General features: G+C 37.6%; 1 protein-coding gene across 5 annotated transcripts in view; it reads right to left on the bottom strand.

Annotated features, from left to right (window-relative positions):
- NUP153 (nucleoporin 153) overlaps nucleotides 1-25974 on the bottom strand; it is an 81686-nt gene that overhangs the window by 38137 nt on the left and 17575 nt on the right. For 4 of the 5 annotated variants that reach the window (XR_015152485.1, XM_086370166.1, XM_086370164.1 and 1 more), the window contains exons 2-11: nucleotides 18510-18732; nucleotides 10403-10651; nucleotides 10107-10246; nucleotides 9899-10027; nucleotides 7737-7853; nucleotides 7602-7646; nucleotides 7444-7500; nucleotides 4658-4804; nucleotides 1683-1735; nucleotides 1293-1419 (exon numbers count right to left, since the gene is read on the bottom strand). Coding sequence is in view for 4 of the 5 variants with exons in the window: in XM_086370164.1 (XP_086226290.1) it covers nucleotides 1293-1419; nucleotides 1683-1735; nucleotides 4658-4804; nucleotides 7444-7500; nucleotides 7602-7646; nucleotides 7737-7853; nucleotides 9899-10027; nucleotides 10107-10246; nucleotides 10403-10651; nucleotides 18510-18732 (1287 nt within the window). In the remaining variant the exon portion in view is untranslated. The remainder of the gene's footprint in view (nucleotides 1-1292; nucleotides 1420-1682; nucleotides 1736-4657; nucleotides 4805-7443; nucleotides 7501-7601; nucleotides 7647-7736; nucleotides 7854-9898; nucleotides 10028-10106; nucleotides 10247-10402; nucleotides 10652-18509; nucleotides 18733-25974) is intronic. The other variant, XM_086370167.1, reaches the window with a different exon arrangement.

Below are 25974 nucleotides of genomic sequence, written 5' to 3'. Positions count from 1 at the left end.
AAAAAAACCAAAACACAGACCTCTCACTCTAAGCAAGGCTGCAAAACAAAATACCAATAGATACGAAGGAAACACACACACACAGAGCAATTTCAATCAAAACATTAATTTCACAGTCAACAGAAGACCTCCTACTTAAAAACCTAAAAACATACTCCTAATTCCTCATGGGTCAATGAGAAAGCCACAAATACAATTTCAATTAGAAAAAAAGCACAAATCAAAGTACGATATACATAACTTCAAAGATTTAGCCAGGCTGAAACTGATTTACAGAAGACTGAAATGGACCCAGATGCAACTCAATGTAGTTAGAAAATATACAGTGCAACCTAAACAGAAAAGTTAATTTAACCAATCTTCAGTGAGTCCTTATCGTTTTCAAACTTTCATGTTCAGTATACATAAAGAATTCTTCCCAGTAAAAGAAATAACCCAAAGGGGAAAAAAATGGATCAAGAGAAAATGCAAAATGGCCAAGAAACTCACAAAAAGATGTCTCCTCACCCTAGTAAAGAAGGAAATGCAAATTAAAAATCCAATGGCATACCACTTCACATTCATAACATTAATATTAAAAAGAAAAAAAAAAATCAAGTACTGGTAAAAATAAAGGAAAACCAGATCTACCTGTTATGTGGAAGCATTAAACTGTAAAAGTACCCTGAAGAGCAATAAGGCAAGATGTGTATCATCCCCTACAATCCAACAATTCCATTCCCAGACAAGTAGCCTGGAGAAGTCCTACACGTGTACTGGGGGAGATGTGCATACATGCTCACACTGGCGTGTACAGGAATCAACCCAAAGGCACCTGCAGAATGGGCTGTGCTGAGTCTTCATACTGGATAAATACGTAACAGGGAAAACCTGCTATTTTTTGCAAGACTGATATATTTTACAAATAATAAGGAAAAGGCCCATGAGACAAACACATCATGTTTCAGGAATGGGCAAAATCAAACTACATAATAGTTATTTCAAGGGTCAAATAATTTCAATTGCAATAGTTTTATTTGAAAAATTATGGCTTTAGACTAGGGATACCCAAGAAATTTAAGGTATTAGATTAGGTCACAGTGAAGATGGTTTAAAAAGCCTGATAGTTTAAAACATGCACACACTTTTAAGGAACTGTTTCAATGGTAGATAATTCCTATGCTGGGTCTCCCCTAACCTCATCCTTCCAAGGGACCTCCAGGTGGGTCCCTCATCACCGCATCAAAACTTTTAATAATAAACTTCAAGATATTAAGATACTTTAAAATATATGTCAAAGAGCATAACCTTACCTCCTTCTCTTGAGGTTTAGATGCCACAACACGTGTTCTCTCTCGCCTCATCTTGCCACCTCCACCACCTACTCCAGGAGATAAACCATTGGCTGCAGACATACTGAAATTTGGATAAGAAAAGCCACTAGGCAAAGAAAAAGAAAATTAAAACAAATGAAATATTACTCTGGTCCATAACTTGTTAATTAATACTAAAAAAAAAAAAAAAAAAGATCTGTCAACAATTAAGAAAATAAATGTTCAGCTGAATGTGATTTTAAAAGCTCACAGATTTCTATGTGTAGATTTCTATTTCTTTAAACTTCTTAATCTTCAAGAAGGCAGATACAAATCAAATATAGGCCTTACAAAAAATATAAAGAAGCTTCACTATAAAGATGACAATACCTTTCTTGTTGCTCTCTATTTTGTCCTGGTGTAGTATTTTTTTCATAATCAGTCTAAAAAAAAAGGAATATAACATATTTATATAGCTGCTTATTTAATTTTAACACCACCTTTTTATCTGTGAACTTTAATATTTGGTGTCAGGAATTTGACAGTTGTTTAATGAATTTTAAAATCTACAACTCATACCCTGTCACCTGAATGATGACCAAGAGTTACAGTGTGATTATACACAAACTGATAATAAGCACAACTGTCTTTTAAACAAAACTGTAGCATACAAATTTAATACACATTATCAACCACACAAATATTTTACTTATGGCCTATTAAATGTGCAATCAAATTTACACTGACGGTCCTTTTGAAATGATTCTCTGCAACTTAAAGAGTTCTTCCATCTAAAGGAATGAGGGTTCCTTGGAGAACTGGCTGATTTCAGGGCTGGGGCTGAAAACTCACAAGATGAGCCTGGGTTGTTTTATAATATTAAAAAGCAACTAAGTGCTTGAAAAATGATGTGAAAATATTAAAAGGACATGAGCCGGTTCAAAGGCCAAATATGGGACAGTGAACATCAAAATAAATAATCCTAATAAAAGATTACAATCTTATCAAATTTAAGAATTCACACTGACTTAAATAAATACATAGAGAAATACATACATAGAGAAAACTTCCTACAGTAGAAAACCAACTTCATAAAGGTAGAAGAAATAGTAGAATTAGAAAACCACCATTTGGCATCTACAAATAAAAGATTCAGGCAAATATCATCAAAACTGCTAACAGTGGTGGGTAAAAAGGATATTTATACTCTTAAAGTTATCTTATTAGTTATAAAAGGTACAATACTAGCAGTTTCACAGTGAAGAAATCCCATTGACACCACCTAAACTGCTGATCACAGCATCAGTGCAGGACAAACTGGCAGAAACTGCCGGATATTATGATACTGAGAAGAGTTCAGAATTTGTTCTGTGGTATTACTACCGAAAGTGCCTAACCAGAATCTGCTGCCGCTGCTGCTAAGTCGCTTTAGTCGTGTCCAACTCTGTGCGATCCCATAGACGGCAGCCCACCAGGTTCCCCCATCCCTGGGATTCTCCAGGTAAGAACACTGGAGTGGGCTGCCGTTTCTTTCTCCAACCAGAATCTAATCATGAGCAAACAAACATCCTTGTACTCCTTCAGAAATATCAATGTTATGAAATACCAAAAACAAATCCCCCCAAAACCAAAAAAACTGTTCTAAAGGAGATAAAGATATTTGACAAATTTAACACATGATCTTCCATCTTTGTTCTTTTGGGACAACTGGCACCCTAACAAAATTTGCAATTAACAGTATTGTATTGATGGTACGTTTCTTTCTGGTTTGGGTAACTTCTTCAGGTATGTGAGGGAATTTCTTGTTTGTAGAAACAGAAAAAGATAAAGGAAATGTAGTAAAATGTGGACTTCTTAAGATTTTTCATGCAAGTCCAAAATTATGTTCAAATTATTTTTTAAAGTCTGATAAAGCAAATATGACAAAATGTTAAAGACTGGTGAGTCAAGTTAAAGCAAATAGGTAAATACTGTACTGTACTATTCTCTCAATTTCAGTTTGAAATTTTTCAAGAAATTGAGTTGCCATGAAGATTCAATGAGCTTAAACCAACAAAGGCACAAATAGGAAGATGTTTTATAAATGGAAAAAGAACACACTTTAGTTAAATGACACAGGAAAACAGACAGACCCAGGACATGAGACAAAGTACAAGACAAATGATCTGGCCTTTTCAAATACCAATGTGCCTAGCAATTCTACTCCAAGGTATAAGACCCAAGAGAAATGAATATCAATGTCCACAAAAAAACTGGCACTTGTATCAAAGTTCATTGCAATATTATTCATTACAGTGAAAAAGTGAAAAGGACCCAAATGTCCCTCAACTGATGAATGGATAAACAAAATCACTACATCTAAACAATGAAATATTATTCAGCAATAAAAAGGAACAATGTTCTGATATGAGGTGAACCTAAAAACATCATGCTAATGATGAAAATATGAAATAAGCCAAACACTAAGAACTACTTATTTTAAGATTTCATATATACGAAATGTCCAGATAAGTAAATCTAAAGAGAAAGATAAATGGCTGCCTCAGGCTGGAGGTGGAGAGGTGAGAAGTGACTACTAATGGATATGAGATGTGGGGGAGAGGACGATAAGAATGTTCTGGAACTGACTAGTGACACAGACGAACAACTGTAAATGCACTGAATCCACTGAGCTATAAATTCTAAGGTGAATGGCAAGGTATGAGAATCACATCTCAATACAGAAGCAACATAAGAATAAAAACAGTGTGGTGAGAGTAAAGATTTGAGGTCTAGAAAGACAAAACCACAAGTAATACACTTGTTTGGATACCCGCTCAAAAAAGCAGCTATAGGGAATTCCCTGGCTGTCCAGTGGTTAGGACTCGGTACTTTTACTGCCAGAGCCCCAGGGTTCAATCCCTGGTTGGGGAATTAAGATCACACAAGCTGAGCAGTGGCAAAAAAGCAGCAGCTATAAACAACATATGAACTAGATTATTAGATAATATTAGGAAGGAACTGACATTAACTTTCTTAAACATGGTAACATAGGAGATATTAGTGTATCATATAGTATACCAAAGTACTCTGGGTGAACAGTCATGATACCTGAAATTTTCAAATAGCTCAACAACGCAGACAAAACACACAAATAAAGGTAGTGTGGCAAAATTATTTAGTATAAACAATGCTTGCTAGTAAACACTAATTCAGGATATGACCAAGGTGTCAACCATTAAAAGCCATACCAATTCATAATCACTAATTCACAAACTTCACGCATTATCTAGTTGCTAGACTGCAATAGTAAATAATTGTACTTTACAATGTGTTATTTATTTTAATCAATACTCAAAGACTAGTGAAAATAAACACATACTCACACTGTACTTTTTATCTATTCTTTGATTAGTCTTCCTTAATTCACCAGATGGAGTCAAAGATGGTTTAAAATAAACAGTTCGATTTGCTGCTATGGAAACTGGCTTTGGGATCATGAGTCTCTGAACAGGGGGGTACTGAGAGTCCACCTTAGAGAGAGGCAGAAATCAAAGACAAACTTTTATTTTCATATACCAGCCACGAATGTCTAAAAATTATTTGACAATAGCTAATATAACCGAGAGACTATGAGTACCTAGTTCTAGAGAAATACACAGTGGGTGCAAACAAACACTAAGAGGAAAAACTAAAAGTAAACGAATGTGTATTAACATTGATATTATTAATCTATGTAAGTACGAATTTATTTAGACATATACCTATATATACATATACTTTCAGAATGGTTTCACCGACTATTTTATTCTAAACTTAATGACTTCACACACATGTGACACACACAAGGAAACTTCTACAGAGCATTTTGAATAAGCTTTTACAGGATGAATCTCAAATATATGAACCAAAATTGATTTTGCCACATTTTCCCCAAATTACTATCTATATTTTCTTCACTTATAAATATTTAACTAGGCGACCCACTCCAGTACTCTTGCCTGGAGAATCCCAGGGACGGAGGAGCCTGGTAGGCTGCAGTCCATGGGGTCACTAAGAGTCGGACATGACTGAGCGACTTCACTTTCACTTTTCACTTTCATGCATTGGAGAAGGAAATGGCAGCCCACTCCAGTGTTCTTGCCTGGAGAATCCCAGGTACGGGGGAGCCTGGTGGGCTGCCATCTATGGGGTCGCACAGAGTCGGACACAACTGAAGCGACTCAGCAGCAGCAGCTATGAAAACTTTAATTGCTTAAAATGTGTGCAAATCTCTCCAAGTAAACTTTCCTCCATTGTTATTTAAAAACCAAGTCTTTACAATTTAAGTCTAATTAGTAAAGCACAGTGAAGAATTCCAAATCTTAAGATGAACTGGCTTTGTTATCGAAGAACACAAGTGTTATGTCAACGTCTTTTGGTACACTGAAACACAGCAAAAGTCCAGTTGGTGTGAGATAACTATAAAGCCAAGGGCTTCTACTTTGTCCAAAGATTATAATACTATGAATACAGTCCTTTCACCCAGCAGCAGCTGTGAACAATGTTGGTTTCCAGGGCAAAGCCTCCATCTAGTCCCTAGCTCTTCCCTAAATCCTCATCACAAATGTGATCCTACAATTCAATGAGAAAGTCTATTTTGTAGACTGTTCTGATTGCAACTGTGAAACCTGAACAACAATACTGTATCCTGGCCTTTATATTTCCTAGCATTCGCTACCAAAATTTTACTGAAACTACTGTTGTCGTCATTTACTTGTTGTGTCAGACTCTTGCAACCCCATCAACTTATACTATACTCAATCACTAATAAAATTTTTGTTGATGAGAACTTCTCTTATGACATAATTTTAAAATTTTACTTCTTTTTAAACAATCTGATATAAATGAGTCACAGAAAAGCAGATAATGGCTTAACTTAATCCCATTACAGCAGCCAATAATGAATTCCCTCTTGCTTTATTACAAATGTCTGAAAGGGAAAGTCTCAGTCGAGTCCACCTCTTTGCGACCCAACGGACTATACAGTCTATGGAATTCCCCAGGGCAGAATACTGGAGTGGGTAGCTTTTCCCTTCTCCGGGATCTTCCCAACCCAGGGATCGAACCCAGATCTCCCACACTGCAGGAGGATTCTTTACCAGCTGAGCCATAAGGTAATACTAAAAACTGAGAAATAATGCTATCCCAAGAAAAAGCTCAATTAATATTTTCTTTTCTGCATCAGAACTGCAGTAAAATAATTGTCATTTACCAGTATCTTGAACACAGTTCCTACAATTAATTCAGAGATTTATGATAATTTTAATCAATTACTCCTGAGGGAACCTGGTGGTGTAATAAATGCTTTACAAGGAATTATGTGGGAATCTGCTTTCCCTTAAGGGCACTTATACATAAATATAACTGACAAAAATTATACCTCTTTAACCTTAACTATCAAGCATTTCCCACAATAAAACCCCAAACTAATTTTAACCAAATAGAATGTGATAAAAAGGTTTATCAAGATATAACTATTACATTTTTCATTAGCTCTGCTGTCTTGGCTGACTGATGGAAGAAGTTATGCAAACTGGAAATCCTATCACACATAACTGATTTGACATGTTTATGAGGAAAACTTACAAAGTAACTATGTTCAATGAGAACTTTAGTTCACTGAACTGCTAATTAAACATGTCAAGCTCTGTTCACGCCTATCTTCATTTATCAAAAGATAAGAGTTACTCATATAAAGACAGCCAGAAATATACAAAATAGTTAACTAATAAGAACCTACTGTACAGCACAGGGAACTCAAGACTCTGTAACAACCTGTATGGGAAAAGAACTTAAAAAAAGAGGGAATACATGTATATGCATAACTGATTCACTCTGCTGTATACCTGAAACTAACACAATACTGTAAATTAATTATTAAAAAAAAAAGACTGCCAGGATACTGAAAATGGAAATGCCAAGACATAATTAATATATACCATCTACTACATATACAGCATGTGCTAAGGCCCTCACAAGAAACTGCAAAATCCAAGTTAAAAAAAAAAAAGTCCATTTTTTTCAAACAGGTTCCCTAATGACCATCAACTAAAGCCAATTTATGTATTTGCCAACTTAAAAATAAATATAAAACTGCCAGTACCTTAGATAAATGCTAAAGAAGGCTTACCTTTTCCCTTTTGGCCTGAAAGTCTGTGGTGGTATCCATCCCACTCCTATCAAGAGGCTAAATAAATAAAATACCATTAGAATGGACGGGAAACTGAAAAATATGGTATCACCAACATGTGAAAACGTACCTCTTTAAAGATTTAAAAGTCAACTTACAGAATTCAGAGGAGAAGAAAAAACAGATGGAATTCTTTTTGCATCCTGTTAATGTTGAAATAACAAAATTAAGATTTCTCACTAAGCTTAAATTTTGCTATATTCCTGAATCTAATTGTGATTTTAAAAACTTACTGCTAGAGGACTTGACATCTTCTCCAAGGACTGCAATATCCTCCGAGCTGTTGAACTGGTCACACCATAGGCCTGTGCACTGGGCTGCTTAGCTTTCATTTGTCTTCTGACTGGTGCCTATAATGTAAACCTTGAGTTATTTGCTGGAACTTTATACTCTAAAGCACAAATTTCAGAGAGTGAAAATAACTATGAAACAGAATTTTATGTGCAAAGTGAAAAAGAATTAACTGTTAACATCAACCTGTCTTTGGGTGGTGTCATTAAGCTCATGTTCAACTTTTTTTCTTTATGCCTTAATTGAAAATTTCAATTCTCTGAATCCTGTGAGGGGCGAGGGAGGTTTGGAGGACTCAGAGTACCTGATTTCAGGACTTACTATAAAGATATAGTAATCAAGACAAAAGAACAGTGTTGACAAAAGGATACACACACACACACACATCAAAAGAATAGAAAGTCCAGAAACAGAGCCACATATATGGTCAATTCATTTTCAAAAAAGGTGCAAAGACAATTCAATGGTTAAAGTACAATCTTATCAACAAACAGTACGTACGAGAAAAAATGGACATTCATTTGTTTAAAAGAATGAATCTTGATCCACACTTCATACTATACATAAAAATTTTAACTCAAAATGAATCAAAGGTCTAAATTAAAACCTAAAACTATAAAGCTTTTAAAAGAAAACAGAAGAAAATCTCTGTGACCTTGGGTTGGGTAAAAATTTCTAGACATGACACCAAAGGCATGAACCATAAAAGGAAGAAAAAAAAAAAAAAACCTGATATGCTGAACGTCTTCAAAAGTAAAAACTTCTCTCGACAAGGTATTGTTAAGATAAGCCAGAGAATGGGACAAAATACATGTAAAACATATATCTAATAAAGGACATACACCCTGAATAATGAATTCTCAAAACTCATGAATAAGAAAAAAAAACTTATTTAAAAATGAGCAAAAGGGACAGATTAAATTGCCAAAGGGGATTAACAGGTGTACCCTTCCATATATAAAATAAGTCACAAGGATGTAATGTATACATAGGGAATATATTCAACAATATTTTAACAACTTTGTATGGCAATGGATAGTAACTAGTCTTGTGGTTATTTCATAATGTATAAAAATATCAAGCCACTATGTTGCATACCTAAAACTAATATTTCATATTGTAACTCAATAAAAAATTTAGATTTTTATTAATGGGCAACATTTGTACACGTACTTCACCCCAGGTATACTGATGGTAATAAGCACCATCATGGTCATTAGGGAAATGCAAAACCACAGTAAGTTGGAATTGTCACTACATGCCTATAAAAAATTGATGACAAGTGCTGACGGTATGGTGAGAACGCAAAGGGGTAGCACCCACTTTGGAAAACACTCCAGTGGTTTATTATAAAATTAATGTATATACCATGTGACTCAGCAATCCAACTTCTAGGAGTATACCCAAGAGAAATGAAAATTAATGTCCATAGCAGTTTTATTCACAATAGACAAAAATTAGAAATAATCTAAGCATCCTTTTACTAGTGAGTAGATAAGCAAACTGTATAACTGCAATAAAAAGGAATTAACTACTGATATATGCAAATATAGACTGATCTGCATAATGCCTAAGTGTATTATGCTAAATAGAATAAGCCACATTCAAAAAAATACACAGTGTATGATTAAATTTATGACATCCTGGGGGAAAAAAAAAGAAAACTACAGGAAAAGAAAACAGATACTGGTTGCCAAGAGGTGGAAGTACAAAGAAGGGCTGACTACAGAGTTTCCCAAGAATGTTCTGGTATGATGGAAACGTTTATTCAGTATTTTGAGTGCAGAAGTAGTTATTCAACTGTATGTGTTTAGTTAAAATACAAATACTGTGATAAGGGTAAATTCTACTATATGTTACATACACCTCAACTTTTTAAAAAAGGAATTAACTACCATACTTTCTAAAACACACACACACAAATAATGGATAAAATGTTCACTTTGGTGCAAAATAATATTAATATAGTTCCTAAATGAAAAGAACGCAATCCAGTTTTATCATTTCACCAAAGAATAAATGGACCCAAACTTTTTTTGAGTGACAACAGTTAACTTGTTTTTAAAAGAAAAAAAGGTATAAGCCCCCTTCTATTCAAACCAACCTGATATGGTGTGTTCCGTAGTTTAGACTGTCTTACAGCGGCTGCTGCCCCACCATACGTTGTTTTTCCAGGGTAAAAAGGAGAATCTCCAAGTTGACTTGTTTTAAAAATTGAAGAGTTCCCAAGTGACTGCACAGAAACATAACGATAAATTATAAGACAAGCCCTCAAAACTAATGTGGTTAAATCAAATCAAATTAGGACTCACAGGAGAAAGTGCTCCAAAGGCAGACAAGTTGAATGCTGGTTTTTTTGAGCTGGTGGCAGTGTGCTGTGAGAATGAATGAGAACGTTCAGCCTCTGGGGACCACAGAGGTGGCACCGAAGTGTTCTTTGAAACAGCTATATCTGAAATAAAAATATGCAATGCACAGTAATAACACTATAACAAGGCCTATGCTTTTATAAATAGAAAATGAAAATGACAGCCAAGTTAGAAAAAAATTATCCCATGAAATTTATTTTCTACTACCAAAATTATTTACTACCAAATGCCAAGAATACCTTTATCAGAAGCTCTTGAAGAAAAACCACTGGTGGTTGAGATGTTATCATCATCATGCTGAGAGGTAGAATCTTTAATTTCCTTTACGAGGGAAAATCCAGAACTGCCGATGGGGAATGCCGAAGATGTGGAGGGCTGACAGTGTAACGCAGGAGAGTCCAACATGGAGAAATTCAAATGGCTCCGATGAAGAGAAGGCCTTGTTAATACATCTGGATAATTTGAAGCGGTACTAGTTGTTGAGGGTTCTAAAGAGAACAGCAATAACATTATTAACACTCAGTTTAGAAAAAGCAATGTACTATCAAAATAAAAGTGTTTGTTTCAAGAAAATATACTATATAATAAACATAACTTCCATTCAAAACACTGAAGCCTCCTGTGATAAGCCCAATTTAAGATATTCTTTAGCCAAACAAGGTTTTCAACTAAGTGAAATTAACTTGCCTAGCCTACTGCCAAAATACACTTTAGTGATCAAAATATACTTGTCAACAAATTTGGCAAAGTAGCAAAATACAAAATCAACATGCAAAAATCAGTTTTGTTCTATACATTAACAATGAAAAACAAGAAAATTATTCCATTAACAGTAGCATCAAAAAGAATAAAACACTTAGGAATTGACTAAGGAAGTGAAAGAACTTGCAAGATGAAAACTACAAAACATGACTGAAAGAAATTTAAGATGTAAATAAATGGAAAAACATCCCATGTTCTTAGACTGAAAGACCTAAAATTGTTAAAATGTCAATACTACCCAAAGTGATCTGCAGAGTCAATGCAATTTCTTTAAAAAACAAACAAACAAACAAAAAAACCCCAATGATCCTTTTTTGATGAAATAGAAAAATTCGTCCTAAACTTCCTATTGAATCTCAATCGACCCCTAATGACCAAAATAATCCTGAAAAAGAACAACAAGAATGGAGATGTCACACTTCCTGATTTCAAAAAATCATTACAAAACAGCAATCAAAGGCATGGTGCTGGCCTAAAGACAGACATGTAGACCAAAAGGACATAACAGAGAGCCAAGAAATAAACCCTTACACACACGGTCAAATGATCCCTGACAGAGCACCAACACCAGTCAATGGAAAGAATCGTTTCTTCAATAAATAATTTGGGGAAAACTGGATATCCACAGGCAAAAGAAGGAAACTGGACCCTTTCCTACACCATACACAAAAATAAGCACTAAATGATTAAAGATCTAAACATAAGACTCCAAAATATAAAGTTTACAGAAAAAAACAGAAAAGCTTTAAGATGCTGATCTTGGCAATGATTTCTCAGATATGACAGGCAATAAAAGAAAAAAGACATGTGGGACTGTATCAAACTAAAAAACTTTTGAGCACTAAGACATGATAATCAAGAGGGAAAAGGCAACTTAAGGAATAAAAGAAATAGAAATAAAAATAGAAAATGTTTGCAAATCATATATATGATAAGGTGTCAATATCCAGAACATATAAAGGACTCCTACAATAATAAATCAAACTATCTGATTAAAAATTGGGCAAAGGATTTGAACAGACTCTTGTCCAAAAATGATACACAGTCAACAAGCATATGGAAAGATTCTCAACATTTCTAAACAGAGATATGCATATTGAAACCAGTGAGATACCACTTCACACTCCTAAGGACAGCTACTATCACAAAGAATTAAAAACAGAATTACCACACGACCCAACAACTCCACTTCTGGATATATATCCAAAAGAACTGAGAGTCTCAAAGAGATCTGTATAACCATGTTCGTAACAGCATTATTCACAACAGCCAAAGTTGGAAGAAACCTAAGTGTCCATCAACAGATGAATGAATAATGTGGTAAATACATACAATGAATATTATTGTCGTAAAAAGGAAATAAATTCCGATACATAGAACGATGCGAATGAACTCTGAAGACATTCTGCTAAGTGAAGTGAGTCAGTCACTGAAGGAGAAATATTTACGATTCTACTCATTTGAAGTATGCAGTCAAAGTCATAGCAAAAGTACAATGGTGTTTGCCAGGGGCTGAGGGGAAGGGAATGGGAAATTAGTGTTTAATGTAATAATTTCTTACCAAGTTTGCTCAAGTTAAGGGAGAAACTGGCAGGAGCTTCAAAATTTACTGGTATTGGCACTTACACCTATTGGTATCTAAAGACTATCATATTTCAATTATCTCCACAGTCAGGATTCATATACACATAGGCTGAAATGTTTCTTATAGCATGAAGTATTCTAATTTTGTAGTAGATCCTAAAAGTGCTTTTTACTGACCCATTCTCTCACCCCCGCAGCAGTTTATCCCATGGGATGTTTTCAAGCTATTGGCAGACATCTACTCAATCTAGCATATACAGAAGCCATAGAGAAAAAGCAAGCTAGTATGATACACTTCTACTGGAAGGTATGCTGCTAACAGCAATGCCAGTTTTTCAGGTTTATATAGCTTCCTTACCCTCTAAACCAGGCCCAATAAAGGACACATTTGGGGACAGTAAGACTAAATGAGGTCATGTCATCTACAGATTCCCATCAGCCATAAAGGCTCAGTTTCCGAGAGCACACCTATGGTATCACAGCGTTAATCAGCCAGTAAATCTAAACTTCAGTCCATGGCTGACCAGCATGGTACATGCACCATTGTGGGTGTCCCCCTCAGAGGCCTGAACTCTTACTGAATCGATAAAAATCTATCCTCTACATTATTTGAGGTTCTCCTCACTGATTAATGCCATTAACCGAGTAAAAGAAATCTAGACACCTCATGGCTCACCATCATTAAAACACGCAATACAAGGAGGTGCATAAACGCAGAAAGCTGCAGACAGCAGGTATCAAAGAGGCTGCAGATTCTGTAACCGTTCATTTGAAGGGTGTGCTATTTGAAGGATGTACAATATTCTCCTGGTCCAGTTACTATTAATATATGAGTTACACTGGTAATCGGTAAGCAACATGCAGGATTGTTACATCTAATTTTACACTACTTTAAGAGCAAGTATGTCTAAGTTGTTTTGAGAACGCACTGTCAAATTTAAGAATAATGTTTCACAGAGTAAACAAAGTGATTTATCGTTATTTATGGTTATCTAATAAGATTTATCGTTATTTATCATTATCTAATAAGATCTATATTCATCACACAGGAGAGTTATCAATTGATACTGTAGTCACACATGTGGCTGTAAGTACTGAATACTTTGAGAAAGACGGAGGCAGCCTGTCAAAAGAGATCTGCCTAGAACTTACAGATTTTAAGACAGGAGCAGGAGTCAGCTCTAAGACAAGACACAGGGAAAAATGTCACCAAGTTTCTGAAGTTAGTATCAAAAGCTGCTCACAATTTGCTTCTAAATCAGAGGAGTTCGAATGAGAAGGCGGGTGAACAGACGTGGGAACGAGGAAAACAAAGTCAGCCGTACGCTGGCTGTCCCTGAAACTGGCTAACAGGTCCGAGGGGTTTACCGTATTATCCCCCTCCTTCCTTTTGTACTTTGAAAATTTCCATAATAATTTAAATTTACAAATTATTCACAAAGGTGTGTGTACTATGTATATATATAATAGAAAGCTACTGTGTAAACTTAATAATATAATGAATAAAATCCAAGTGGGAATGAACCTTGGCAGACCACTGCCATCATTTCAACAAAAGTACAAACACACAAACAGAAAGAAACCTCACAGCTGTACAATGAGACACTCCATTTATCTCACACCTAAACTGAATTCTTCAAGTTAGTTAATCCCCACAAGCATTAGGATGGAAAAAGCTTCAGTCACGGTAGATATATGGTGGTGCACACTACAAGTCTCTAGTCAAGAGAGAAGTTGGGGTCCCATTCGATGTCAGAAGAGAATGACACAGAAGCAGTCACCCTAGAGACCTACCAAGTAAAACCACCAGATGGTTGCTAGTAATATATTAGAAAGAGATCTTGAAAAGTACAGATATTAAAACTCTCTGCTGCTGCTGCTAAGTCGCTTCAGTCGTGTCCAACTCTCTGCGACCCCATAGACGGCAGCCCACCAGGCTCCCCAGTCCCTGGAATTCTCCAGGCAAGAACACTGGAGTGGGTTGCCATTTCCTTCCCCAATGCGTGAAAGTGAAGTTGCTCAGTCGTGTCCGACCTCAGCGACCCCATGGACTGCAGCGTTCCAAGCTCCTCCATCCATGGGATTTTCCAGGCAAGAGTACTGGAGTGGGGTGCCATTGCCTTCTCCTAAAACTCCCTAAGTTACTCTAATAAAAAAGACTAAACCAAATTGAGTATCACTAAGAAAAGTTAGATTTGCCACTTCTCCAAAATAAGAATCCCTCTTTCAGCCCATTTCACGCTCACTAGTTCTCACTAAAAGCAAATCAGGCAGGAAAATAAGTTACTAAGTATACCAAAATTAATAGGTACATATTCATATCAATTATTGAGGCAAGACAAGACTTAAGTTATCAAAAAAATTGCTGTAACTGGAAATCAAAACATGCAGTGAAAGAAAACAATATATATACTGAAAAGAAATATATACTTGAGAGATAAAGTGGACCTCAAAATTTAAAACTTTTGTGCTTCAAAGGACACCATCAAGAAGCTAAAATGGGAGAAAAATGTTTGCAAATCATATATAGATAAGAGACTTATATCCAAAATATGTCAAAACCCCTTTCAATTCAATTATAAAAAGAAAAATAACCTGGTAAAAAATGGAAAAGGGGGATTTGAATAGCCCATTCCTCCAAAGATATATCACACTCATCTCACACGCTAGTAAAGTAATGCTCAAAATTCTCCAAGCCAGGCTTCAGCAATATGTGAACCGTGAACTTCCTGATGTTCAAGCTGGTTTTAGAAGAGGCAGAGGAACCAGAGATCAAATTGCCAACATCCACTGGATCATGGAAAAAGCAAGAGAGTTCCAGAAAAACATCTATTTCTGCTTTATTGACTATGCCAAAGCCTTTCAATGTGTGGATCACAATAAACTGTGGAAAATTCTGCAAGAGATGAGCATACCAGACCACCTGATCTGCCTCTTGAGAAATTTGTATGCAGGTCAGGAAGCAACAGTTAGAACTGGACATGGAACAACAGACTGGTTCCAAATAGGAAAAGGAGTACGTCAAGGCTGTATATTGTCACCCTGTTTATTTAACTTCTATGCAGAGTACATCATGAGAAACGCTGGACTCGAAGAAACACAAGCTGGAATCAAGATTGCCGGGAGAAATATCAATAACCTCAGATATGCAGATGACACCACCCTTATGGCAGAAAGTGAGGAGGAACTCAAAAGCCTCTTGATGAAAGTGAAAGAGGAGAGTGAAAAAGTTGGCTTAAAGCTCAACATTCAGAAAACGAAGATCATGGCATCCGGTCCCAACACTTCATGGGAAATAGATGGGGAAACAGTGGAAACAGTATCAGACTTTATTTTTCTGGGCTCCAAAATCACTGCAGATGGTGACTGCAGCCATGAAATTAAAAGACGCTTAGTCCTTGGAAGGAAAGTTATGACCAACCTAGATAGCATATTCAAAAGCAGAGACATTACTTTGCCAACAAAGGTCCGTCTAGTCAAGGCTATGGTTTTTCTAGTAGTCATGTATGGATATGAGAGTTGGACTGTGAAGAAAGCTCAGCGCCGAAGAATTGATGCTTTTGAACTGTGGTGTTGGAGAAGACTCTTGAGAGTCCCTTGGACTGCAAGGAGATCAACCAGTCCATTCTAAAAGAGATCAACCCTGGGATTTCTTTGGAAGGAATGATGCTAAAGCTGAAACTCCAGTACTTTGGCCACCTCATGCGAAGAGTTGACTCACTGGAAAAGACTCTGATGCTGGGAGGGATTGGGGGCAAGAGGAGAAGGGGAGGCCAGAGGATGAGATGGCTGGATGGCATCACCAACTCAATGGACGTGAGTCTGGGTGAACTCCGGGAGTTGGTGATGGACAGGGAGGCCTGGCGTGCTGCAATTCATGGGGTCGCAATGAGTCGGACATGACTGAGCAACTGATCTGATCTGATCTGAAGCACACGAAACTTATTTAACTTATATGCAGAGTACATCATGAGAAACGCTGGACTGGAAGAAGGAAGCTGGAATCAAGATTGCTGGGAGAAACATCAATAACCTCAGATATGCAGATGACACCCCCTTATGGCAGAAAGTGAAGAGGAACTAAAAAGCCTCTTGATGAAAGTGAAAGTGGAGAGTGAAAAAGTTGGCGTACAGCTCAACATTCAGAAAACGAAGATCATGGCATCCGGTAGCATCATTTCATGACAAATAGATGGGGAAACAGTGTCAGATTTTATTTAGGGGGGCTCCAAAATCACTGCAGATGGTGACTGCAGCCATGAAATTAAAAGACGCTTACTCCTTGGAAGGAAAGTTATGACCAACCTAGATAGCATATTGAAAAGCAGAGACATTACTTTGCCAACAAAAGTCCGTCTAGTCAAGGCTATGGTTTTTCCTGTGGTCATGTATGGATGTGAGAGTTGGACTGTGAAGAAGGCTGAGCGCCGAAGAATTGATGCTTTTGACTGGGGCAGGAGGAGAAGGGGATGACAGAGGATGAGATGGCTGGATAGCATCACTGACTCGATGGACGTGAGTCTGAGTGAACTCTGGGAGTTGGTGATGGACAGGGAGGCCTGGCGTGCTGCGATCCATGGGGTTGCAAAGAGTCGGACACGACTGAGAGACTGAACTGAACTGAAGCACGTGAAAAGATGCTCATTATTAGTGATCAGGGAGATGCAAATCAAAATCACGATGAGATACCACTTCACATCTACCAGAAGAGCTATATTTAAAAAAAAAGAAGTAAAAAAGATATTGCATCCTTCACACACTACCAGGGTAAAGAAACTGCATTCTTCACACACACCAGTGGGAAGGTAAGATGGTGTAGTCATTTTAGAAAAATTTTCCTCAAAATGTTAAATTACCAGATGACCCAGCAATTCTACTCCCAGGTACCTACCCAGGAGAAAACACATCCACAAAACAACTTGCACAGGAATACTCAAAAAAGGAGTATTCTCAATACTGCAAAAGTAGAAACCACACAAATGTTCATCAACTGGTCAATGGATAAATAAAATGTAGTTTATCCAAGCCATGAAATATTATCTGGCAATAAAAAGGAAGTTCTGATACATGCTATGACATGGATAAACCCTGAAACCATCATGTTAAGTGCAAGAAGCCAGTTATAATAGATCACATATTTTATGATTCCATCTATATCAAACATCAGTCTAGACAAATCTATAGATAAAGATTGGTGGTTGCCTGGTGCTGGAGGGGCAGGGATGGGTAGTGACTACTAATGGGTATAGGATTTCAGGGGAATGGGGTGGGGAAGGATGGTAATTAAAATGTTCTAAAATCCACTGTGAAACACTCCGTATGTACTAAAAATCACTGAACAACAACAACAGGAAAATCACTGAACTATATACTTTAAATGGGTGAACCCATTTATGTGAAGTACGTCTCAGCAGGGCTATAAAAAATACGTGAATGACAGAGTCGTATTCCCAAATATGTCACATTCATGCGTTACCTGAAGCTATTAAATATTTGCAAACCCCACAAAAACGCCTTAAGTAAATCCAAAACACATTTAAAACAGTCTAAGATTAAACAGCCCAGCTGGGCAGGCTGCAGAGGGAGGGAGCCAACTGCAGCTTCACCACACCCAAATCCACGTGCTGGGGGGCCTTACCACACTGCTCCCTTAGTCTCAGGACCTATTCACATTCACTCTCTTCAAAACCACTTATGAGCGTACAGAGGAGAGCAGATTATCTTGACCAAAATCACACGACTAACAATTGGTGGTGTGAAAATTCAAACCCAGTGTCTAACAGCAGAGCTGGCGCTCAACTGATACAGTATTTCAACCTCCCTTAATAAACAAAAAGCTGCTAAATTAAAAAGATACCAATTTGAAGGTGATCATCACCCTTCTCCAACATGGTTTCTATACTACACAATTAGATTTACCACAGCTAGGCAATATAAAAATATTTTAGATTAAGGCATGAAAACCTATCATTCAAAACAAAATATCCACATTCTATTTACCTTCTGTATTACTGCCTGTTGGCTCAGGAGTGATTCTCCCGTCATGAATGTTCGCGCTCTCCTCATCAGAGTATATATGGTCATCTTCCCTATTTTCTGGCCACTGTGGCACCTCTCTTGTGTCTGTTGAGCAGCTACATACATCTTCGTTCTTGCTGAAATATCTCTGTAGCCATCCAGGCACAATATTCTTAACAGATTCTGTAACCCTGCTAAGAATGCCCTGTTGAAGAGGAAAACATGGAAGGCAGTTTAGAAATTTATCTTTTAAAATAAGTACCTATGTACAGAAAGCCATACCGAGCAAAATATAACTATTTCCAACAAAGTTTCCTAAATTTAGTTACTTGAGTTAACACTGACATAATGCATTTTACAAATTCTATAGACTTTACGAAATTCCTACTTTTTTCTTTCTTCTACACGCATGTATCCACGAGCCAGTAACTGCCCCAAATGGCCACATGACTCTAATCGTTAAAAAACCCCAACAGGCTTTCAACTAAACAATATACATTTTAGATTTAGTAGTAAGATATGCACTAAAATGCTATAATCCCAGACAAAAGGTAGCCATCTTGATCCCAGCATATTAAAGCAATATAAATACCTTCAACAGCTCCCTCAAGCAAATATTTCACTGTACACTCTTTAACAACAAAAATTTAGGTGAATAAAAAGGCAGTAAGACAACAAATGCAACATAAAAAAATCTAAGACTTTCATTGATGGTAAAATTTTGTTATATTAAATGTTGCCTAAAAACCAAGAATTTTATTACAGTAACTTTTAAAGGGAGAAAAAGCTATGGTACAACAACTATCAGCATTATTAATGTTCACTATAGCTTTGCTATGCGGCAGACGCTGTTCTCAGCAGTTTATACATTATTCAATTTAATCCTCACAACAATTTTATAAAACTGCTTTTAACAGTGCCACTTGATGAATGAAGAGGAATAATGAAGTAATGTGCCCAAGGTACAAACACAACTGTTGCAGAATATCTAGCATGCACTTTGGGGTCAGTAGGCTGTACTCTGATTTACTCTGGGTAAAATAAGAATAACACCCTTTCCTACTATTACTTGATAGGAATTATAAAGAAGATCAAATGAAATAATGTGAAAGCACTTCACAATTTACTAAGTATTAACAGAAACATACACTGATAATGTCATTAGTAATGAGAAAAAAGGCTGGCAGAAACAACCTGGGGTGAGGTAGCCAGTTTCAGGCAACGGTTTTTTTCACAGAATAGGATCAGAAAGTCACAGAAGGGGAAAAATGAATCAGCAGGCACAAAAAAACAATAAAGTTAAGGTAGTATACATAAAGCCTGAAAGCAAACCCAAGACAAAGAGGACTTGAAAAATCCTGTCAATAGAAAAGATGGAAGATACCTCTGATATAGGCACTTGGACAGTATCTTCTGATTATCCGAAAAGGTGTAGGTAACGACTAGGAAATAAGCAATTATTTTTGCTCCAAAGAGACATTTTGAACAGATCTGTAAACTCTCTAGCAACACATGAAACCAACAGCCATGGAATACTATTGAAAAACACAAATTCACTGCTCCCCTTCTCTATGCTAGTGTTACAAAGTACTGGCTTTTCTGGCAAAGATTCTATACCTACTCCAAGATTCAGTATTTATAAAAACACACGTTTATTACCTTGCTATTTATATTTAAGTATTTATTTACTCCCCCATATTCCAAAATACTTGAAAGTGCTTTCAAGATGTAAATTTTCAGAAAGGCATACTTTAAAACATACGTGTCTGCTGACTGTTTGGCGGCACTGGGCCTTAGCTGTGGCTGCAGGGTCTAGTTACCACCCAGGGACTGAGCTGAGCCCCTGCACTGGCAACACGGAGGCTTTAGCCACTGGACCACCAGGCAAGCACCCAAAAGGCATACCTGATACGAAGCACTGCAGGAAAAGTTTGTATAGTATGTAAAGTAAGTCTTGCGTAGACTTCCTCTAAGGTATTTAGCTACTAAAAGTAGTAAGAGATTCCTGTGATCTCTATTCACCTAAGGAGGCAAGTACATCACAAATTAAATTAACACCATCTTTAACCAAAGGTCACTTATGTGGCAGCATTAGGGAACCCGCCTGCCAATACAAGAGACGTTAAGAGAGGCAGGTTCGATCCCTGGGTTGGGAAGATCCCCTGGAGGGGGGCATGGCAATCCACTCCAGTATTTTTGCCTGGAGAATCTCACAGAGGGCTATACAGTCCATAGAGTCACAAAGAGTAGGACACAAATGAAGCGACTTAACACGCACACATGCGTAGGTATTGTTGAGAATAAACCAGTAAAAATTTAACAGTCAAAATAGATGTAACTGAAACTCATGAATTTTGTTTGCAGACCCTCTTTCTTAAACTAAAATGAACCAATTTATTTAACCACAGCGCAGAGCAGCTTAGTGTAAGATTACAGTGAGAGAGAGAGGAAATACTAGCAGCACGATGAAAGAAAGCATGATGTGCTTGACAGAAATAACGAAATAAGGATGCCAAAACTGACCTGGAAACACTATCGGAAGGAAATATTCCCCATGCTTCAATACCCCTCTACAGGGTAAATGATCCTAAGTCATCAAGAAAATCAAGAAAAGTTACAGTAAGCTCAGTAAACCCTAATTCTCATGGTTACCAAGATGTGGTCCCTTCACCGTTTATATCAGCATCTTCTCAGGCCGCATTCCAGCCCAACTAAATCCAGGAGGTAGGACTCACCTGTTTTAACAGACCCTCACAAGTGATTCTGGTGTATGCTATATTTTTGAGAACCACCAATCTAGTTAAAGAGATTAGGAAATTAAATACATTTCAGGAAATCACAATACAATTATCTCTACAAGAGGTGAATAAAATTATGTATACTAAATCTTAATATTCAGTTACCTGGAACATGTATATGTGGAGCACTAGTCAGACACTAATTAAAATATATCAAAATACTATGTAACCAATCAGAAAAACAAAGCTTAGAGGAGACAGTGCTGAATACAATGTGGCTTACATAACTATTTCCTGAGCATTTCCCAACTTTAGCCATGATTTTTACCTGTACCGTTACTTAACGGTTTTCTATCTGTGTGTGTGTGTTAGTCGCTCAGTCACGTCCAACTCTTTGCGACCCCATGGACTGTAGCCCGCCAGGCTCCTCTGTCCATGGAATTCTCCAGCGAAGAATACTGGAGTAGGTTGCCATTTCCTTCTCCAGGGGATCTTCCCAACCCAGGGATCGAACCCAGGTCTCCAGCATTGAAGGCAGATTCTTTACTCTCTGAGCCACTAGGAAAGCCACCAGGAAGTGTATTTCTCTTAATAAACAGCTCTTTCTACACAATAAAATCTACCAAATCACAGATTTGATTCTGTACCAGTCCTCACTTGCACTTCCCTGACACCATCTTCGATGACTGTCTCAACAAAGTGGCTCATGAGAGACTCTGGAGGTCATTAGCTATCAGAGGAGGAAGGAAAGTGAAGTCTCTCTTCCTGGGCTCTCTCTGCTCAAACACTCTATCTTTAAAACTACAGCTCCAGCCAGCCAGCCTTTGCTCCACTGCAGTTACACAGTTTCTTCCCTTTATTTGTCTAGTCCTAGTGGTGGCGGCAGCTTCCCACTACTGCTAGTCTCTGAGCATCCTGCTAGCCTCTATGTATTCCTTTAACCACCAGCATTTATCTCTGAGCAGACTCTTAAAAGAAATTTCAGCCGGAATTAACTGTTTCTTGCTGGGTCCTTAACTGATAGAGCAGTGCACTTTTGTTAAATTTGTTTTCTAATTAATATGAAAATTAAAGTCAGCCCGGTCATTGGATTCATCTTCTTTAGCAACAATAGATGTGCTACATTCGGGGAAAACACATTTTTTTGGCCGTGTGTTGGTATCTCAGTTCCCAGTGAAAGTCAAAGTCGCTCAGTCCTATCCAACTATTTGTGACCCCATGGACTATACAGTCTGTGGAATTCTCCAGGCCAGAATACTGGAACGGGTAGCCTTCTCCTTCTCCAGGGGAATTTTCCCAACCCAGGGATCGAACCCAGGTCTCCCACATTGCAGGCAGAGGTTTTACTGAACCACAAGGGAAGCCCTTAGTTCCCAGACCAGGGATCAAACCTGGAGCACCAGCAGTGAAAGCACCAAGTCTTAACCAGTAGGCCACCAGGGAATTCCCCAGGAAGCACTTATTACCCAAAAGTTACATCCAACTTTTATCTCTATAAGACAGTACATAAATGGACCAGGAAAGAGGCTTATCCTGATGAATATTTTAAAATCTTATCTAACTCACAGAGGTAAAAGCAAACATTGTTTTACTTCATTCAATTAATTTAATCAATACTTATTGATCATACACTACATGTCAGGCAAGAACATGGGATAAAGCAGGGAACAAGTTCCTGCCCTCTTGGAACTTAGATTCTAAGTTAGGGAGACAAAAAGTGTAACGTGTAACACACACAATATGGTGATTTGGTGCTATGGACAACAACAAAGCAGGAAAGCAAAACGGGGCAGCTGTTTTATACAGGCAAAGACCTGATAAAACGTGAGGAAGGCGCCTTGCACATTTCTAGTAGAGAAGTATTATAGACTGAGGAAGCAAAAAGTGCAAAGACTCAAATGTAGAAGTGTCCTTGGCACATGCTGTCCAAGCTTCCAGTAACTTTGTTAATAAATGTTTAATCTAATAGACTTGAAATAACTACTTAAATCCTTCAAAATTCCCCTTTGATCATTTGGTGTGTGTGTGCATGCACATGTGAGAGAGAGAGAGAATCCATGTGCAAACCTTTTGTTCCAAAACCTAAAACAGTGGTCCTCAGACTGTAAGTCTTCAGACCAGCAGCCTTGGTGTCACCTAAGATCATGTTAGAAATGGAAATCTGTTTTAACAGGCTCTTGAGGTGATTCTTATGCAAATTAAAGTTTGAAGAACACTGTACTAAAATCATCTAAAAATTCAATTGCAGGTTTCCTAGCTAAGGCCATGATAAACATAACCGTGAAAATAAGCTTAACAACAAAATTAACTATTTCTGACATTATCTCAAATGCCATGCCACTTGTATCAATTTTCAAAACTATCTACTTTATAGTATGAATTCTGAAAAATTAAACATAGGAGAGAAGTAAAACATAAAAAAGCATACTTCTCAATCTATTTTATTCCCAATTAAAGACAACTTCTGCTTTATTGACTACGCCAAAGCCTTTGACTGTGTGGATCATGACAAACTGCAGAAAATTCTTAAAGAGGTGGGAATACCAGACCACCTTAGTTGCCTCCTGAGAAATCTGTAAGCAGGTCAAGAACCAACAAACAGTTAGAACCAGAGATGGAACAACAGACTAGTTCCAAATCGGAAAAGGACTATGTCAAAGCTGTATACTGTCACCCTACTTATTTAACTTATATGCAGAGTTCATCATGAGAAATGCCAGGCTGGATGAAGCACAAGCTGGAATCAAGATTGCTGGCAGAAGTATCAATAACCTCAGATATGCAGGTGACACCACCCTTATAGCAGAAAGCAAAGAGGAACTGAAGAGCTTCTTGATGAAATTGAAAGAGGAGAGTGAAAAAGCTGGCTTAAAACTCAACATTCAAAAAACTAAGATCACAGCATCTGGTCCCATAACTTCATGGCAAACAGATGCGGAAACAATGGAAACAGTGAGAGACTTTACTTTTTGGGGCTCCAAAATCACTGCAGGTGGTGACTGCAGCCATAAAAGCAAAAGACGCCTGCTCCTTGAAAGAAAAGCTATGATCAATCTAGACATCATATTAAAAAGCAGAGACAGTACTTTGCCAACAAAGGTCCATCTAGTCGAAACTATGATTTTTCTAGTAGTCACGTACAGATGTGAGAGCTGGACAATAAAGAAGGCTGAACGCTGAAGAACTGATGCTTTTGAACTATGGTGTTGGAGAAGACTCTTGAGAGTCCCTTGGACTGCAAAGAGAGCAAACCAGTCCATCCTAAAGGAGATCAGTCCTGAATATTCATTGGAAGGACTGATGCTGAAGCTTCAACACTTTGGCCAACTGATGAGAAGAACTGACACACTGTTAAAGACCCTGATGCTGGGAAAGATTGAAGGCAGAAGGGGATGACAGAAGATGAAATGGTCGGATGGCATCACCGACTCAACGGACATGAGTCTGAACAAGCTCCGGGAGCTGGTGATGGACAGGGAGGTCTGGCATGCTGCAGTCCATGGGGTCGCAGAGTCGGACACAACTGAGCGACTGAACTGAACTGAAAGACTTAACACATTTATTTATAGTAAATAATCGACTACCAGATACTAGAAGTTTAAAGAACAGCTCCTGCATTGCTGGGGGATTCTTCACTGTCTGAGCCACCAAGGAAGCCCTAAAGAACTGCTAGGGAAAAGAAATCTCCTGATCACGCAGAGAACAAGGCAAAGAGTAAGAAACCCTATCTACCGTTCAGATTTGGAGAAGCACTTCCTTGGCTGGCAATTTTTATTAATTTCAGTCACTAATAGGAGTCAGGAAAAAAAAGAAGAGCTAGAAAAAGGGAAAAATCATTTTCTTACCAAAGGTTTCTTTGATTGTATTACCAAAAAAGGGCCTTCGTATTGAGATAAAGGTTATTATTTCAATAACATTTTCAAGAGTTATTTAGATAAGACGTTTCAGGTCTTTCCAGGAATGGGGTAAATCAGCTTCCTGTATGTACCCAGGAGAAAGAACGTTTTGTGATACATTCTCTCTTTTTTTTTTTGGCCATGCAGCCTGGGTTCTTAGTTCCCTGACCAGGGACCAAATCCATAACCTCTTCAGTGAAAGCTCACAATCCTGATCACTGGACAGCCAGGGAATTCCCTGTCTTGTATATTAAATACAAACAACCTAACCTTGAGGGGGAAACAGAAGTACATGGAGTAAAGGTCTGATAAGCAGTGAATACTCAAGCCCAACTTTACCAGAGTAGCTTTCTCTCCACTTTCAGAGGCTTCATTATAACGTGATGTAGTTTTCCTAAAGAAAAGCTTCTCTGATCCTCCAAATCTAGGACCATCACTCACTCACATGCACCAACAGTGCCCTGTACTTCCCAAGTGGAGGTGAGCTGTCAAGTGGGATGGTAATGACAAATCTCTCATCTCCGCTAGAGGATCAGCTCTGTGAAGGCAGCAACAGGTCTGTACAGTGCAGATTAGCTGCTGCATGATTTTAGTTTATCTACGGATGCAATACTCAACCAACTTCTTATTCCCACATGTGATATGCTGTGGCAAGTTTCAAAAAAAAAAAAACATCAGTAATCCTAGAATTCAAAAAATAAATAATACATTTGCTTGGTGTAACAGTTTCAGTTTAAATATTTTCGTTGCCACGCTAATAGCCCTTCCTCCAAAAAACAATTTGTGAAACTATCCAAGAGCATGGGAAAATCA

Source organism: Bos grunniens, chromosome 23 (genome assembly GCF_055505025.1).
Source record: "Bos grunniens cultivar Pamir isolate PY7600 chromosome 23, Bosgru_T2T1.0, whole genome shotgun sequence".
Classification (NCBI taxonomy): domain Eukaryota; kingdom Metazoa; phylum Chordata; class Mammalia; order Artiodactyla; family Bovidae; genus Bos; species Bos grunniens.
The sequence above is the reverse complement of the archived record's forward strand: the minus strand, read 5'-3'. Positions and strand labels throughout refer to the sequence as shown.